General features: G+C 41.4%; 1 protein-coding gene across 3 annotated transcripts in view; it reads right to left on the reverse strand.

The window, feature by feature from the left end:
- The window catches only part of PISD (phosphatidylserine decarboxylase), a 43,562-nt gene that overhangs the window by 13,267 nt on the left and 10,290 nt on the right, over positions 1 to 20,005 (reverse strand). For all 3 annotated transcript variants that reach the window (XM_072803332.1, XM_072803333.1, XM_072803334.1), the window contains exons 2-3: positions 19,734 to 19,813; positions 15,971 to 16,146 (exon numbers count right to left, since the gene is read on the reverse strand). In XM_072803332.1, the coding sequence (XP_072659433.1) occupies positions 15,971 to 16,146; positions 19,734 to 19,813 (256 nt within the window). The remainder of the gene's footprint in view (positions 1 to 15,970; positions 16,147 to 19,733; positions 19,814 to 20,005) is intronic.

Genomic DNA, 20,005 nt, shown 5'->3' on the forward strand with positions numbered 1-20,005 from the left:
GTCCAGCCACCCTGGACTCCTTCCAGCCCCAGAGCTCAGCTTTGTCTTGTTCCTCATCTTCTTCGGGCAGAGTCCTGGCTCTCCCACACACTGGCTGCCCAAAACCTTGGGAGGCAAGTTGTTCCCGAGAGGTGAAGGATACAAAGAGCTGTCCTGGGCTGGAGAAGGCAGGGAAGAGGTAAAGGCCCGAGGAGGGGGGCCTGGGGCTGGCTGCACTCCGGCAGAGCCTGAGTGACCTGGAGGAGTGGCTGCCACAGCTCCTCGCGGGGAGGGGCCCTGAGGCCCCTGAGATACCCTCCTGCCCTTGAACGAGCCCAAGATCCTCTGAGGACAGAGCTGGGCTGTAAACTATACCTGAGCGGGCGAGAGGGATCTACTTCACTGCCAACTTGACTGTGCCCACTTCAACATCCACATTTCCTCAACACCTCTTAGGTAAGAAGTAAAACAGTCTAGGCATACCTTGGAGATATTGCTGGTTTGGTTTCAGCCTACTGCAATAAAGCAAATACCGCAATAAAGCAAGTCAAATGAACTTTTGGATTTCCCAGTGCATGTCAAAGTTATGTTTTACATTTATACCATATATTAATATATTAAACACGCAACAGCATTGTGTCTAAAAAGCAATGTACACGGGCACCTGGGTGGCTCACCACATTGGGCTCCCGGCTCAGTGAGGAGCCTACTTCTCCGTCTCCCTCTGACTCTCCCACCCCGGCTCATGCTCTCTCTTTCCCTCAAATAAATAAATAAATAAAATCTTAAAAACAACAAAAAAGCAATGTATGTAATTTAAAAATATGGCTAAAAAATGTTAGCCACCATCTGAGCTTTTAGCAACTTGTAGTCACTGATCACTGTAACAAATATAATAATGAAAACATTTGAAATATTGCAAGAATTACCAAAATATGACACAAAGTGAGCAAATGCTGTTGGAAAAATGGCATTGACAGACTTGCTAGACTCAGGGTTGCCACCAACCTTCTATTTGTAAAAAGAACCCAATTATGTTTGAAGTGCAATAAAGCAAAATGCAAAAATGAGGTGTGCCTGTACGTACTGAATCTCTACTCCCTGCCAGCATGGGATGAGGTATCTACACATACATCTTTCTCATTTAATAACCTTATGAGGGAGTTAATAGCAGCCTGTTTACAGATGAGAAGAATAAAGCTATAGTAATTATATAAAGTTGTAAAAAGTGCAGAACATGTTCAATACTGTTCAGGGTCCCAGACACCATAGCACAGAGGAGCATGCCAAGTGCAGGCCAATGGGGCTGCAGGTGGGTGGGCAGGACACAGGGACAATGGGCACAGGACAATGTGTGGGCACAGGCTGATCTGTCCTCATTCCTTTTCACAAACTGGAATGCAGCACCATACATTTTTTTATGGTTCTAAACTAAGGCTGGAAATAAGAAAGCAGTGCTAATGCAGGGCATGAGCGTTTATACGCACCCAGCTGCTCCTGATTGAGGCCTATTGTCTACGCTGCTGGTCCCTGAACACCTCCTTGCCACAAGCCCCATGGCCAGTCCGAAAATGAACAACAAAACTAAGCTGTTGTTATGCTTAAATACAAACTGCAGTATTTAGAATTGAAGTTTCATAATGACTGCAATGTACTTTCAAACATTTCAGAGAAAAATAAAAAATATATATACACATACACAGAGATAAAGTAGATATGATAAAGGTGTGTATGTGGGTATAACTTTATTCTCTCAACTTTCCTACTCTGTTCTAAAGTGTTCACATTATAAGAGTTGGAAGAGTTTGCTTTAAACTACAGAAAACACTTAAAATTCTGTTACTGGGTAGAAAAACCCAAGACCACATTCCACATGCAGAGCTTCTACTGCTCTTAGTGAGACAGTACAGCCAGGCCCATTCTCAGCATCCTCTGCTGCTGCTTCACACTGAGGACCTCAGGACTGAACCACTTACTTGCTGCCCACTCAGCCCAGGTATATTCATTACCCTCAAGTGCCTGGCTCCATGCTGGGTGCTGGTGCTGGGTGCTGGTGTTCAAGGCGAGAGCCCTTTGCACGTAACAGAAGAGGCCAGATGCCAATCGTGGCTCGCTCTGCAGCCATCAGTCCATCCCTCTCTGTGGAGTCACTTCAGAGGCTAGCAGGAAGAGGGACAGGAGGATTGCTTCCTCCCCAACGGGCCCATCATTTCCATCAGGCCAGCTTTCCCACCATATGCATCTTTGTTCTTAGGTCCAATAGTCAAGGAAAAAAGGACACCTTGGAAATGCTAGACCAAGGAGTCTATCACCAGATGTCAACCTGCATGGAACTCAAATCACCTTAGGTGTTCACAGGAAACCCTGGAGGTGGCAGGCTGCACAGCTACACACTCCTCCCCACCCCACACCCCCACACCTGACATCCGATGTTACCTGGTAACTTTAGGTTTATAGGTGTGACACACCTTCCACCCCTCTTGTTAAGAAGTGCCTATGAAGGTTTTGGTTCCCTTTTTGACAACGAGGACAAAAGAACAATGAGGACATAAAAACGCGTATCCACAATCACAACTGCGACACAAACTCAGAATACATGACAGCTCCAGGCACACCTGGTTGGCTTCTATCCTCTATGCTGTTCACTCAAAGCCAGCTCTCTGCGGAGATCCGTGTCAACCACCCTCCTTTCAAGGCCAAACATCAGACCTGCACAGCCTAACTGAACAGGCACTCTGACCACAAACCCAGAGCTTTTCCAGGACATCATGGGTTCTTGAAAAGAAACTCCTGGAAGCAGCTCTCCTCCAGGCTCTCTGACCACCTCAGCTCCTGCTCTAAGGGCAGGGAGTCTTCGTGGTTTGACAAGGCTGGGAGCCCTGTTTCTGGAGGAGCATGGATTCCTTGTTCCATGCCATTCAGTGTAAATGTTAAATTTACAAATACTCTGAGCCAAGATAAACATAGAACAAATGTGAAAAATGCTGAAGTGGACTTGCATTTAAGAAAAGCAAGTTACAAACTGAATTAAGGTACCAGGGTCTAGCTGTTCCCTATTTTTTCTACAGCTCTATGTGAAGAGAGCTACTCCACCTCTCCATCCGCTCAAGTCAGAAATCATGAGTCATTTCCCATTTCCCCCCAACCAATCCCTCAGTGCATCCTGTCCACTCTCCCCTCAAAATACACCCAGAATCAAGCCCTTCCCCCACTCCCAGCTCCCACTCTGACCCAAGCCACCACCTTCCCTTGCTGGGATACTATCAGATCCTCCCTCAGCCCCCCTGCCTCCACCCAAGCCTTCCCGCAATGTATTTCCTCAGCAGCCAGAGCAACCAGATCAGAACATGCATCATTCAACCCTCACTCAGAGAACAGGCCCAGAGTGATACAGTCCTCCAGGGCTTGTACTGCTCTGCCCTCTGCACCTCCAGTCACAAAGGCTCTTGCTCTTCTTCAACAGTAACAAGTATACTGTCCATCTCAAGACTCTGCCTGGACTGCTCTCCTCTCAGATGCCCCTTGGCTCACCCTTCTTGCTCCTTCAGTCGCCATTCAGGGGACACTAAGCAACACACCTTCAACACACCTACTACCTACCTACCAACCAACCTACTTCCTTTCTTCCCTCCCTCCCAACCTACTTCCTTTCTTCCCTCCTTTCCTCCTTCCCTCCCTCCCTCCCTTCCTTCCCTGAAAGCCTCAGACCAAGCATGGCTCTACCCAACCCAGATATCTGTGCCCACTACCTGTCTGAGCCTTCTACATGGCATTTGAACCACTGGACATGTCCATGTGTCCATTTGTTTCTTATTTGTCTCACTCACTAATAAGGGAAGATCTGAGGACAGAAGCTCTGGTTCTACTCACTAGTGTATCTCCAGTATCTCAATAAGGCTTAGTGTATAGATGGAACACAAAAATATGTTGAATGAATGAGTGATTTCAAAGGGAATCATGTTCATCTATGACAACTTCTGTTTTGCTAATACCCAATGTGGTTCATATACTCAACAATGCCAACTACAAATAAGCACAATAATTTTAGAAGCCACACACATACCACAATCCATGGTAGGCATCCAGAGAGAGCAATTCTATACATAGGCATTTGCCCTAATGAAAAAGCTTATGTGTGAGGATGTGCTCTACAACATTATTCATAATGGCAAAATCTACCAGTGCACCACAATCCACTGTGAAAATACTTAAGATTCTTTCATGCCACCTTGCAAAATCATCCCATATAGCAATGCATATAAGGCAAAAAGGTATAACACAAAACAGGTGTATCTACTTACAGAGAGACAAAAAGTGAATGTATGAAAAATAAAGCCCAAGGTTATGCACTCATAGTCATATGGTGGGAAGGAGAGGGGATCATGACTGTCCTGTTTTTCAACATTCTCTCATAGTGTTATATCATCTCTGTCATTTTTTAAAAAGATTTATTTATTCATGAAAAACACAGGGAGAGAGGCAGAGACACAGGCAGAGGGAGAAGCAGGCTCCATGCAGGGAGCCCGACATGGGACTCGATCCCAGGTCTCCAGGATCACAGCCTGTGCTGAAGGTGGCGCTAAACCACTGAGCCACCCGGCCTGCCCTCATCTCTGTCATTTAAAAGAGGAGAGATGAGAGATGGTGAGATGGTGAGATGAAGATTGGTGAGATGTGGAGAAACCATAATCCTTCTGTATCGCTAGTGTAAATGTAAAATGGTACAGCCACTGTGGGAAAGTCTGGCAGTCCTTCTGAAAGTGAAACACTTATGACCATATGATCCAGCAATTCTACTCCTAGGTATATACCCAAAAGAACTGAAAGCAATGACTCAAGCAGATACTTGTATACCAGTGTTCACAGCAACACTATTCACAAAAGCCAACTACCCAGTGGATATGACCAAGTATGGATAAATAAAATGTGGTACAAATCCATACAATGCAGTATTATTCAACCTTAAAAAGAAATGAAACTCCAACAGATGCTACAATACAGTTAACTCTTGAAAAACATAGGGCAAATGTATGATTCCACTGACATGAAATACCCAGAATAGGCATATATGAAATACCCAGAAACAGTGGTGATTAAGGGCTGCAGAGGTGGGGGGCAGGAGAAAAAAACAGTATTGTTTAATGGGTACAAAGTTTCTGCTTGGGACAATGAAAACGTTCTAGAAATAGTGGTAATGGAATGTACTTAATGCCACTGAATTGTGTACATTTAAAAGTGATTAAAATGGGAAATTTTATGTCAATCTCCCACCAAAATTCGTATGTTGAAGTCCTAACTCTCAAAGGGAAGGTGACTGGAGATGAGGCCTTTGGAAGATAATTAGGTCATGGGGGTAGAGACCTTCTGATTTGATTAGTGCCCTTATAAGAAGAGACAGGCGAGAGCTTATTCCCTCTCTCTCTCTCTGGCATGTGAGGACACAGTCTACAAGGAAGAGGGCTCTCATCAGAACCTGACTATACTAACCACCCTGATCTCAGACTTTCCAGCATCCAGAACTGGGACACAGTAAATTTCTTCTATTTAAGCCACCCCTGTCCATGGTATTTTGTTACAGCAGGCTGAGCTAAGACAGTCCATTTTATCAAAAGTGAGAAAAGAGAAAGAATCTTTTCTTTCTCAAAAAAAGAGAAAGAATAAAGAGACCGAGACTGTGGGTAAATACACAACACAAAAATATTCTGGAATGGTTTCTGTGAGGAGAGGAAGAGAGGGTACCGTTAGAACAAACAGCAAAATGACTCAGAAGAAGCTGATGAGAAGGGAGAGATGCCAGAGGGGGTTTGAGGAGAGCACATGGACCAACACAAAGACAGACACATACACAGAGGGTAGAGGCAATGAGGATACATGGTGTACAACAGGAGCAACATGAGGAGTAAGGGTGGTCCCCATATCCCTCTCCTTTAGCTGCGCTCCCCAGAAATCATGGATCATCAGTTTCACGTTAATATGACCTTGATCTCTCCTTTCCTCCCAAATACTTCTCTCAGCCAGTGAGGAAAGTGAAGTCCCTGTTACACATGTAAGGGACTTGCTGGATGGCTGCAGCATAGGGAATGGGGCTCTAGCTGAGCTCAAAGTACAGGAGCAGAGGGCAGCCGATGCCTTATCACCCCAACAAAGGGGCAGAAGGGCAGCCGGTGCCTTATCACCCCAACAAAGGGGCAGAAGAGCCTTAAATGGTGGTAACAGCTTCTATAAGCAGTCATTCCTGAAATATAAATGTGATATTGTGATTTGTAAAAAATATATATTTGGTCATTCATTTGAGCAAAACATATTTGTTAATAACAATTGGTCATGGTTCCTGGCTCATAGCTCCCCAAACCTGTGGAATTTCCTGAGTGACAAGAACAATGGAAGCATCTTTTGTTATACCATGTAGTCTTTTGTCCTCAGCTCCTAAAATCAGTTCAGAGCCATAAAGGTAAAATGGGTGTCCTGTTATTCATAAAATTCCCTTTCTATCACTACTGGGTTTATGTTAACAAGGTGACTTTGGGAAATCCTGTAAGGATAGGGAACCAACAACTAAAGAGGGGGGAACTTTCAGTTGCAACCCCTGACCTGGGAGAGGGGTGGGGAACTGGATGTGGAATCAATCACCATTCGCCAATGGTTTAATTAATCATTCATGTGTATGTAATGAAACTTCCATAAAAACCCAAAAAGATGAGGTTCTGACTGCTTCCAGGTTGGGGAACCAGAAGACTTCCATGTGCCACTGGGCAGAGCCCCAAACTCCATGAGAACTGAAGCTCCTTTGCGTGGGACTTCACCCCAGGTATCTCTGTATCTGGCTGTTGATTGGTTATCCTTTAATATCCTTTGTGATAAACTGGTAATCTATCAAGTAAAATGTTTCTCTAAGCCCTGTGAGCTGCTCAGCAAATTAGGTGACCCTCTTTTTTTTTTTTTTCTTAAAGACTTTATTTATTCATAGAGACACACAGAGAGAGAGAGAGAGAGGGAGGCAAAGACACAGGCAGAGGGAGAAACAGGCACCATGCAAAGAGCCTGACGTGGGACTTGATCCAGGGTCTCCAGGATCACGCCCTGGGCTGCAGGCGGCACTAAACCGCTGCGCCACTGGGGCTGCCCAAATTAGGTGAACCTAAGAAGGCAGCGGAAACCTCTGATTTACAGCCATTCAACCAAAAACATCAGGACTAGGAAGCCTGGGAGGCTCAGTGACTGAGCATCTGCCTTTGGCTCAGGTCATGATCCCCAGGTCCTGGGAACGAGTCCCACATTGGGATCCCCACAGGGAGCCTGCTTCTCCCTCTGCTATGTCTCTGCCTCTCTGTATCTCTCATGGAAGGAAGGAAGGAAGGAAGGAAGGAAGGAAGGGAGGGAGGGAGGGAGGGAGGGAGGAAGGAACGGAGGGAGGGAGGAAGGGAGGACCACCAAGACTTGCAATTGCCATCCAAAGGGGGTTAGGGTAGCAGTGTTGTAGGACTGCGTTCTTAAGCTATAACTCAAAAAAAAAAAAAAAAAAAAAAAAAGCTATAACTCAAGGAGGGGGTGGTTGGAACCTCCAATCTATAGCTAGTCGGTCAGAAGCACAGGTGACAACTTTTGATGGCATCTGAAGGTGGAGGGTGGGGCAGAACAGACAAGAGTCTTGTAGGACTTGAGCCCTTAACCTGTAAAATCTGATGCGATCTCTAGGCAGATAGTGTCAGAACTGAGTTGAACTGTAGGACACCTGGTTGGTGTCAAGAGAACTGCTTGTTGGTGTAGGGAGATACAATCCCCCATCCACAATCACATATGTTGGAATTGGTTCTAGAACCCTTTAATGATAAAACAGACCCCTCCAAATGTCCCTGCTGAAATGAGTTTTGCTTATTTGTAATGAAACCAAAGTTACTATGTCAATAAATAGCTAGGTTCTCTAAGGTGGAGAAAGGAGGGAGCTATCCAGAGAACTTCATAAATCTACAGAGGGGTCTGGAATCCCTGGCTGAGGATTAAGCAATGTGTGTATCTAGGGTTAAATTCCATGAGACACAAAAAATGATCAGAGAGCTATAAGGCAAATGATTCCCAGAGCTCACACAAGACAGGAGACACTTGCATTTCAACCAGCTAGATGGAAAGTACTCACTAAATACTCCGGAGATTAGGAGATAGCCCAGAAGGGTCATACTTTAGTATACGCAGTAGGGCTAGACTAGTCCAGAGTAAAGGCTATGTATCCTAACAAAGCATCAAAACAAGCCTAAAAGGATCAAAGTGATCCACAAATCAGTTAACTACCTTCTAAAATAAAATCTATCAGTGTTTGATGGAAAACAACAAAATCGAGCATTTGACAAAGTAAAACTCACAATGTATAGTACTGAATCAAAATTACTACACACGTAAAGAAGGAACAACCAAGAAGGGGGGAAAATATCAGCCAGTAGAAGGAGACCCAGAAATAACACAAGATGATGAAATCAGGAGAAAAGGACTTTGAGACATCTATATAAACAAGCACAATAAGCTCAAGGACTTGTAGGAAAACGAGCATAATGAGAAAAACAGAAGACATAAAAAAGAACCACTTCTAAAATGAAAAGTGGTATATCTAAAATGAATTTTTCTACCAAAAAGCTTCTAGAATAAGTGAATTTAATTTAGCAAGATCACAAATTCTCACATATTGCTAATGGGAATATAAAGTGGTTCAATTACTTTCAAAATAGTTTTTTAATTTCTTATGAAGTTAAATATATATACTTCCCTATGACCAAATAATTGTACTTTTAGGTATTTACACAAGGGAAATGAAAAAAAGATGCCCATATAACATGTATGCACAATAGTCAAAAGCTGCAACCCACCCAAATGTCCACAAATAGTCAAAAGCTGCAAACCACCCAAATGTCCACCAACAGAAGAATTAAAAACAATTTGGGTGATAGTCACCCAATAAGAAACTAGTTAGCAATAAAAATGAATGAAATCCCAAAAAATGCAATAACATGGATGAATCTCCACTTCATGCTATGAAATAAACCACATATTAAAGTATATTCCATTTATTAAAACTTCTTAAAAGACAAATCTAATCCATGGTGACAGAAAGCAGATGAGTGATTGTCTTGGAACCATGAGTGGATACTGACTACAAAGGGGTACAATGTTCTCTATTTCAAGTATGGTAGTGATTACACAGTATATACATTTATCAAAAAAACCAATGAAATGACACATATATGAATGGCACAGAACAGAGCGTCCAGAAATAAACCCACCCTTACACAGTCAATTAATCTACAATAAAGGAGATAATAAACAATGGAGAAAGACCATCTCTTTAAATAGTGCTGAGAAAACTAGACAGCCTCATGCAAAAGAATGAAATCGGCCCATTTCATTATACCATATACAAAAATAAACTCAAAATAAATAAATCCTACAAGTAAGACCTAAATCCATAAAACTCCTAAAAGAAAACATAGGCAGTAAACTCTTAAATGTTAGTCTCAGCAATATTTTTTTTTAATCTGTCTCCTCAGGCCAGGGCAACAAAAGCAAAATTAAACTGGGACTACATCAAACTAAAAAGCTTTTGCATAGCAAAAGGAACCATCAACAAAAAAGAAAAGGCAACCTACTGAATGGGAGAAGATATTTGCAAATGATATTCCTGGTAAATACATAAAGAATCCCTACGACTCAACACCAAAAAAAAAAAAAAAAAAAAAAAAATCAACCAATTAAAAAATGGTCAGAAATCAAGATCATTAGTCATCAGGGAAATGCACATCAAAACCACATGAGATATCATCGCCTCACACCTGCCAGAATGGCTAGTATCAAAACAACAAGAAATAAATGTTAGCAAGGATGTGGAGAAAAGGGAACCCTCATGCACTGTGAAATGTAGAAATGTAAATTGGTGCAGCCACTGTAAAAAACAGTATGAGGATTCCTCAAAAAGTTAAAAATAGAACTACCAGGGCACCTGGGTGGCTCAGTAGCTGAGTGTCTATCTTTGGCTCAGGTCACGATCCCGGGATCCTGGGATTGAGTCCCACCTCAGTCTCCCCCACATGGAGGTGCTTCTCCCTCTGCCTATGTCTCTCTCTCTCTCTCTCATGAATAAATTTAAAAATAATAAATACATACATACATACATAGCTACCATACAACCCAGAAATTCCAACCCTGGGTATTTATCTGAAGAAAACAAAAAACACTAATTCAACAAGATATATGCATCCCCATGTTCACTGTAGCAGTATTTATAATACCTAAGATATGAAAGCCATCTAATTGTCCACAGACAAATGAATGGATAAAGATGTAGTATATACACACAGTGGAATATTATTATTCAGCCACAAAACAGAGTGAAACTCTCGCCATTGTGACAACATGGATGGGCATGCAAGGTATTATATTAAGAGAAATAGAGACAATATCATACAATTTCATTTATATGTAGAATCTAAAACACAAAGGAAAGGAAAACAGAAACAGACTCATAAATACAGAGAACAAAGTAGTGTTTATCAGGGGGCAGGAGGCTTGGGGGATAGGTGCAATAGGTGAAGGGATTTAAGAGGTGTAACAATTAGGGATGCCTGGGTGGCTCAGTGGTTGAGCATCTGCCTTTGGCTCAGGGCATGGTCCTGGGTCCTGGGTTCGAGTTCCACATGGGGCTCCCCACAGGGAGCCTGCTTCTCCCTCTGCCTATGTCTCTGCCTCTCTCTGTGTCTCTCATGAATAAATAAAAAAAGTTTAATATTAAATAAGTCAGGTACAGCAGAAAGAACAGTCAATAATTTTCTATGGTGACAGATGGTAACTTATTAGGCACTTATTTTGGAATATACATAAATGTCAAAGCATGCTATATGTACAACACTAATATAATATTTTATGCCAACTATATTTTAAAAGCAACAATGAGGGCAGCCCCGGTGGCACAGCAGTTTAGCGCCGCCTGCAACCCAGGGCGTGATCCTGGAGACCCTGGATCAAGCCCCGCGTCGAGCTCTCTGTATGGTGCCTGCTTCTCCCTTGTCTGTGTCTCTGCCTGTCTCTCTCTCTCTCTCTCTCTGTGTGTCTCTATGAATAAATAAATAAATAATCTTTAAAAATAAAAATAAAAGCAACAATGAACTGTATATTTAAAAAGGGTATGTTTTACTGTATGGAAATAATACCTCACTAAGCGGACTTTAAAAATTAAAGCATTATTTACAGTGGCCAAGACATGGAAACAACCTAAGTGTCCAACAGATAAACAAGTTGTATGTGTGTGATACATATACACATGCACAGGACATATATACATACATACATACAATAGAATATTATTCAGACAGAAAAAAATGAGGAAATCCTACACTTGCAACAACATGGATGTACTCCAAAGGCATTATGCTAAGTGAATTAAGTCACGCAGAGAAAGACAAATACTGTATGATTTATTTATATGTAGAATCTAAAAAACACAAAAACAAATAAAAGTTAAAAAAAAAAAAGAAAGAAAAGAAAAAAGAAAAAGAAAAAGAAAAAACCAAACTCAGAGGAAAAGAGATCAGACTATATAGAGTAAGGGGAGAAAGGGAACTAGAAGGACAAAAGGTACAAATTTTCAGTTATAAAAGAAATAAGTACTAGAGATGGAATGTACAATATGATGCCAATAGCTAGCACTGCTGTCTATCACATAGGAAAATAAGAGAGGTAATTCTAAGAGTTCTCATGATAGGAGAAAATTTTCCTTTTCCTTTCTTTTTAAAATCCTATCTATTAAAAAAAAAAAAATCCTATCTATAGGGATACCCAGGTGGCTCAGTGGTTAAGTGCCTGCCTTCGGCTCATGAGTATGATCCCAGGGTTCTGGGATCAAGTCCCACATTGGGCTCCCTACAGGGAGCCTGCTTCTTCCTTTGCTTATGTCTCTGCCTCTCTCTGTGTCTCTCATGAATAAAAAAATAAAATATTTTAAAAATTAAATTAAAATTAAAAAAAAATCCTATCTATAGAGATGACGGATGCTAGCTGAATCTATTCTGGTAATCATTTCAAAATATATGTAAATCAAACCATCATGCTGTATACCTTAAACTTACATAGTGAAGTATATCAATTATTTTTCAGTAAAACTGAAAAAAATTAAATCAGTTTTGAATAGCCAAAAAATATGTAAGTAGAGTGAGACATTCTGGAAAGACATACTAATGTTAAAAATGCTTGCTTGCTTTGGGAGAGTGCAGATGGGATTAGTAGGTGAGGCAGAGTGGAAGACTTTTTTATGTAAACCCTTCTTCATTAGTATTTGAATTTTTACATGATTGTGTTTCATTAAAAAAATTTAAAACTATCTCATTAAAAATAAAAATTAACAATACATATTCCTAAACACCCAAAAGCCCAGAAGGTTAGTTCCTCAAAATATGAACTGTGGTTTCCTGTGCATTGTCGGATCCTGGGTCATCACTGTTTCGTCTTCCTATTTTGCAATGCTTTCTGGTTTTCAAAAAATGAGCATTGCCTGGGTGGCTCAGAGGTTGAGCATCTTGTCTGCTTTGGCTCAAGGCGTGATCCTGGGGTCCTGGGATCGAGTCCCGCATTGGGCTCCCCATAGGGAGCCTGCTTCTCCCTCTGCCTATGTCTCTGCCTCTCTCTCTGTCTCTCACGAATAAATAAATAAAATCTTTTAAAAATAAATAAATAAAAATTAAAAATAAAAATGAGCATTTATCTGTATAAGAAGACAAATAACAAAGCTATTTCTACACTGAGCAAAGTGATGCCATATATAAAGAGAAAAAGAGTGGAGCTGCTGGAACCTGGATGCCTCTCAACAGGCTACTTCTTACTTTGCTGCTAGTTACAGAACTCCCTTCATAGGTTTCATTTCTACTCAGCCAACTGCATGAGCTTTTTTCCCTAACATGAAAAGAACATGACTCTTAGAGCAAAGAACTTAAAAATATTTTCTTAAATGTATAAAAAAACAGAAATCAGGAAGATGAAACAGCTCACCCAGTGCCACAGCTGAGCTCAAGTCTCCTCACACCATGTCCCACACCCACCTGCCCGATGCCCCTCTGCAAGAGCTGTGCCCTCTCCCCACACCCAGAGTAGAACTTGCAGTGAGTAAAAGTGGCACAGATTTTGGAGTTATAGTTTCTTCTATACTGTTGGGAAGCGAGGAGAAGGGAGAAGGCAGAAGACAAGGCAAGACAACACAAGGCAAGGCGGGAGAAAGAAAGGTAGGAAGGAAGGGAGGAAGGACTGACAGACTTAAATTGAAATAAGGGAAGATATGGGCATAAATCCTTAGCCCCAGGGGCTCATCTCGGCACAACTACCAATCTGTCCTCTCTTGAGCTCTTGAGATGCCAGACTTGACTGAGGGATATGAAGAGATTATATTCCAGCAAAATCACCAGTAGAATTTTCATTTGCCCCTTAAAAACACAGCCCTGACAGAAACCTTACAGCTCATCTGCCCATGGTTCCTAAATCTGGCTTATCAGAATCACCAAAGGGACTTTTTAAAAACAAAGATCTTGAGCCTTGCCCAAACTTTCTAAATCTCCAAGGGTGAGACCAAAGAATCCATAGTTTTTAAAGCTCCCCAACAATTCTGATGATCAACCAGATTGGGGTACTCTCATTTTTCCTGAGATGGACAGTGATTCGGTGGGGGCAGGGGTGGGACTAGGATCCAGCCTGCAACTGCCAATCAGCACTCTCCCTTCTCCTGACCTGCTGCCCCTCCTGAAATCCTACAATGTCTACTCAGAATCCAGACCATTTCCCTTTCATAAAGTGAAATGCTGGCATCCTGCCTATAAATCCAGCAGTCCTGTGGCCATTTTACTCAAGCAAAAGAAAAATATCTAACTTAAACCCGGCTCTTAACCAGTAGAGGCTTCTGATTTCACGCTGAACTAGGCCACTCTGATCCAGTGTTCTATTACTATCCAGGCCCTAGAGTTTATAAGCCAATCAACCCCATCCTCTTTACAAACCATCATCTTTCAGGTATTGACTCATACAAGGCAGTAATCCTAATTATACAAATGGTGAATGCTAAATACTACTGACATTAGTCTTTTATGATTTTGGAAATCACAGATTTCTTCCAAATGTAGATTCTTTTGGAGACCTTTGAAATTGGTGGGAGTGTGCTGAAAGCATTGATGGGCTTAATACAATGGAAATTTGGGATCCCTGGGTGGCGCAGCGGTTTAGCGCCTGCCTTTGGCCCAGGGCGGGATCCTGGAGACCCGGGATCGAATCCCACGTCGGGCTCCCGGTGCATGGAGCCTGCTTCTCCCTCTGCCTGTGTCTCTGCCTCTCTCTGTCTGTGACTATCATAAATAAATAAAAATTAAAAAAAAAAAATACAATGGAAATTTAACGGACTTATATCTTATTTGGAGTCATTTTCCCCATCCTGAATTTAATGAATAAAAGAAATTTGACATGGGATGCCTGGGTGGCTCAGCGATTGAGCATCTGCCTTTTGGCTCAGGGCGTGATCCCAGGTCCTGGGATTGAGTCCCACATTGGACTCCCAGCAGAGAGCCTGCTTCTCCCTCTGCCTATGTCTCTGCCTCTCTCTCTCTCTGTGTCTCTCATGAATAAATAAAATATTTTTTTAAAAAAGAAAGAAAGAAATTTAACACATTAAAAAAATAAAAAAATAAAAAAAGTATGACTCACATACTACACAATTATCCTTCACCAAAAGGATTTTGTCATATACTACCAGAAGACAGAAGGCTTTTTTTTCTCTTGCTCTGACATAGGCTATTATAAAGCCCAAGGCATATGAAAAGGCTAAAAAAGGGCAGATATATATGGGCAAGCAAAAAGGGATTTCTTCGGGTAACAGTCACATCTGGATCTTTATGGCCAGCTGACTAAATCAGTTTTACAGGACTACTGGAAATCAGATGAAATCTTTACACTGGATTCTACTGGAGGAAGAGGGTCAAAACCAAAATCCAAAACAAGTCTTTGGGAGGAAGCCTATAATGTAGCACATAATGCCAATGCCAACAAATATTCCTAGATATACTATGCTAAAGCTAGAAGGAATCTCAGATGGGTTCCAATCCAACCGGCTTTTTAATTGTTTATGCTATTTATAGCATAGTCACACACAGAAGACCAGATGGCAAGTGACAGGTTCAAGGTCACAAGGCTCCTAAAGAACATGGTTAGGACTTGCCTTCAGGACCCACATGCTCTGGCCACTGGATTCAGCTGAGCGAGATTACCAATATGGAGAGGCTCATGAGGAAACCCAAACACATCATTCCAAATGCCATAAAGTCTCTACTTTCACCACCACCCCTTTTTCCCAGGCTATCAGATCTACTGATATTTCACACTTCTCCTTTGTTAAATTATGGCTGAAAAGAAGGCATTTTTAACTTTACACCTTAATATTCAATTTCAACATTTACTGAATGTCTACTCTAAGTTAGGTATCATCCTGGGCCCCTGGAGGGCAACTGAGTAACAGAGCTCATTGTACGTCATAACATGGTTCAACAACATTAAAGCCTGCCTCTACTGTGTGGCCCTGTTGTGGGGGTAGCATTTTGAGCAATAGCAATAAAAGAATTTGATTATTTCAGTCTGGTTCCTGGTAAGAACTCATCCACATCACAAAAGTCCGACAGTTTCAGCTTATTAGAGCAGTACATGAACGAGTAGGATACCAGCCCCAACATAAGGCATGAACTCTGAGGATTTTAATAGCAGATAACTTCTCAGAGCCCTTGGGGAAATCAAGGGTAGGTCTGGATGCAGAAGGGAAGCCCAACATAATGCCAAAGACATAACATCTGTGTCTGGCCAAAAACCCACAGGAGACATGAGCTCCAAAAAAGCACATTTCACTTTTTCAAACATTTCAACTTTGGGGCAATTTAAAAAATGACAGATTAATTGTGCTAAATGAGAACTCAAGGTGGTTCCACTTTGGTCCTACCTCCCAGTGACCAGCAAGTTTGGGTGGAATCTCCAACCCCAGCTTCTCCAGCTCTCGCTCCCTGTACTTCTCATACTGCCGGTAACCTGCATAGCCACTGCCTGTCACCAACAATATGGGCAGGGGCCGTAGCAGGAACAAGGTGCGGGCAGAGGCAGTGTGGACTCTTCTGGCATCTGTAACAAAAAACAGAACATTTTGAAACTGGGAGAAGGGACAGGGATGGATCATACAAGCAGCACTAAAACAAGACCCAGGATATGTCAGTGCACCTCCAAAGTCCTCATTAAAGGTTACTGGACCCTGAAGGGGTTTGACAGGTGGCTGCAACCTTGAGTCACTATTAAGACCCTTCTGGGGGAAAATAAAAAAAAAAAAAAAAGACCCTCTGTTTTCAAATTCTACCAATAAGTAAGAGACAAGCATCTTTCCTATCAAATTATAATGCACCTCAACTGCCACCATAGCCAGAGAATTTAAGATGAAAACACTGAATCACAAAGAGGTCAAGTAACTAATCAAGGTTGCCCAGCTGGCTACCACCCGGTCCAGGATAAGAAGTCAGGGACCATTTCTCATTCAGGACTCTCTAATCTTACTTTTACAATCCAGGCCCAATTCTGACTAGACACTAGTATTCTCAAATGCAAACTCCCATAAGCTCTTACAATTCAATAATAAAGAAGACAACCCAATTTAAAAATATACAAAGGGGGGGCGTCTGAGTGGCTCAGTCGGTTAAGCATCTGACTCTTGATATCGGCTTAGATCATCATGTCGGGCTCCGTGCTCAGCAGAGGGTCTAAGGATTATCTCTCCCTCTCTCTCTCCCTCCCTGGTTCATGCTCGCTCTCATGCTCTCTCTCTCTCTCTCTAAAATAAATAAATAAATCTTTAAAAATTAATAAATAAATAAGATATACAAAGGATCTGAATAGACATTTCTCTAAAGAAGATACAGAAATGGCCAATGAGCACACAGAAAGATGCTCAACATCTATTATGGGTTGAACTGTGTCCCACCCCCCCTCCAAATTCATATGCTGAGTCCTAACTCCCAGTAATACAGAATGTGACCTTACTTGGATATAGGGTCTCTAGAAAGGTAAACAAGATAAAATATGGTCATCATGGTAGGCCCGAATCTGATATAACTGGTATCTTTACAAAAAAGGAAAATTTGGAGACAGACATGCTCATAAAGAGAATGCTGTGTGAAGATGAAGGCAGAGATCAGGATGATGCTTCTACAAGCCAAAGAAGCCAAAGATTGCCAGCAAACCATTAGAAGCTAGACCAGAGATATGGAACAGATTCTCCCTCACAACCCTCAGAAGGAAGCAACACTGTGACATCTTGATCTCAGACCTCTAATCTCCAGAATTTGAGTAAGTTTCTACTACTTAAGCCACTCGGTGGTACTTTGTTAGAGAAGCCATAGCAAACCAATACAACATTGTTAGTAATCAGGGAGATCCAAATCAAAACCACAGTGAGATAAAAAAAAAAAAAAAAAAAACCACAGTGAGATACCACTTCACACTCACTACAATGGTTATAATCAAAAAGACAACTAGGTGTTGGCAAGGATATAAAGAAAGTAGACACTCATGCACTGCTTAAGGGATTGAAAAATGGGACAGCCACTTTGAAAAAGTTTGAATGGCAAATTCCTCAAAATGTTAAACATAAAATTACCATTATGACCCAGCAACTCTGCTACTAAGGATATTCCTGAGAGAAATGAAAACTACATCTACACAAAAACTTGTACAAGAATGTTCAATAGCGGTCAAAAAGTAGAAACAACCTAAATGTCCATCAACAGGTGAATGGATATATAAAATGCTGTATATCCATACAATGGAGTATTATTTGATAATACAAAGGAATGAAGAACCTTGAAAACATTATGTGAAAGAAGCCAGCCACAAAAGGCTGCATATTGTAAGATTTCATTCACATGAAGTGTCCAGTATAGGAAACATACTACAGACACATAGATTAGTGGTTGCCAGGGGCAAGGGGTAGGGAGAAATGGGGAGTGATGGTTTAATGAGTCAAGTGTTGTTACTGGCTTGGGGAGGGAGCGTGGGGAAAGAGTGAAAATGTTCTAAAATTTAATAGTGGTGATGGTTGCACAACTCTGAATATACTACAAACCACTGAACTGCACTTTAAAAAGATGAATTTTATGGTATGCAGATTATATCTCAATAATGCTGTTATTAAAATCTGAAGAGCTGGGCAGCCTGGGTGGCTCAGCAGTTTAGCACCACCTTCAGTCCAGGACATGACCCATGTCGGGCTCCCTGCATGGAGCCTGCTTCTCCCTCTGCCTGTGCCTCTGCCTCTCTCTCTGTGTGTCTCTCATGAATAAATAAATAAAATCTTAAAAAAAAAAAAAAATCTCAAGAGCTAAATTAAAAAAAAAGGTTAAATTCCCAGTAGCCTATACTAAACCAAAGTATACCCTTCTTACTGCATCTTGACTTCCAATGGGAGGAAGCCTTCCTTTTTTTTTTTTTTTTTTTTTTTTTTTTCTTTTTTATGGCGGGGGGAGGAAACCTTCCTGTTCCCAACATCACTATCCCCCTACCACATTTTGGCTGTTGCTGTTTCTTCTTTTAATGAGCAAGTATGGATGTCACTAATCTCTCCCATCTTCTAATTATTCCTAATGAACTCTTACTATTTCACAACTAAATATTATACCTCTGACCAAGAAAGACTGACCAAAAAGAAAATTTTTTTTCCACTTTCTGAAATATTTGCTGACAAGAGATCTGTTGTACCCTCCTCACTGCAGTGAGCCACTATCCTAGACTGACTAGTCACACTCTACTGAATGCTGTCTGCTACACTAGCCCCTTCTTCAGTTATATCTCTCACCTTCTCAAAGGCTTACTTTGCCTCTCCAAAAAGTAGTAAGTAGAGAGAGCCCTCCACTACTGACCACCCCTCTGCTGGGCTTATCACTTTATAAATACACAGCTTCTCTGCAGATCCAAGACCATAGCTCAATTTCTGAGGGGGCCTCCCTTCTATCCTTCATGTGATTCCTACATGCTCCAGGATGCAAATCCTAACTAAATAAGTAGCACCCAGATGTGCTATTAACTACCATAATAAACATTTGGTTTTTGCTCTCTTTAACCAATTTATTTTACTTCCAAGGTACTCTCACTAAACAATTCAAAATGCCTTCTGGTATGATCGAATAAAAAGGATATCCAGATAAAGATGACAGAAGATTTTGTACGGATTTAAATGGCTGCTTACAAAACCAAAAAAGTTCATAATCTACAATTTTGATGAGGGTATGGGGAACTGATGTACTCACGAGCACTTTCTGCTCATATGCATGTAAGCTGGGACAACCTCTCTGAAGAACAATTTGGCCTAAATACCAACTTGTAAAATACATAACTCTTTTGATCCAGCAATTCCAGCTCTATAAATCTGTCCTAAAGCTATGCCAAGATATGTTACCACAGAAATGTCTATAGTACAAAAAGCCTAGAGACAAACTTAAATGTCCAACACCAAATGGCATTCAACAGAACACTATGCAGCCAATAAAAATGATGAGGTAATAATCATTAGCACTTCAGTGATAACTACATGCCACTCTAAGCACCCCACAGATATAAAATCATTTAATTCTAATAACAATCCTGTGAAATAGGAGCTGTTTATCCCAGTATACCAAGAAGCAAACTGAAGCACAGAGAGGGCAGCACCACCTTTAATTGCTACTTACTTGTATAGAAGGCTCTGACAGGAAGCTTCCTTAAGGGCTGTAGGAAATGGCTCATGGTAGTGTTCTCACAGTGAAGGAGGCTACAATTAAGCAAAAAGAACTATTAAGCATTTATCTTAAAATAATTTTTTTTAAAGTAGGCTCCACACCCACGTGGGGCCTGAACTCAAAACCCTAAGGATAAAGACCTGGGCTGAGATCAAGAGTCAACCACTTAGCCAAATAAGCCACTCCAGCACCCCTATCTTAAAAAAAAAAAAAAAAATTAAGAT

This window comes from Canis lupus, chromosome 27 (assembly GCF_048164855.1).
Source record: "Canis lupus baileyi chromosome 27, mCanLup2.hap1, whole genome shotgun sequence".
NCBI lineage: Eukaryota > Metazoa > Chordata > Mammalia > Carnivora > Canidae > Canis > Canis lupus.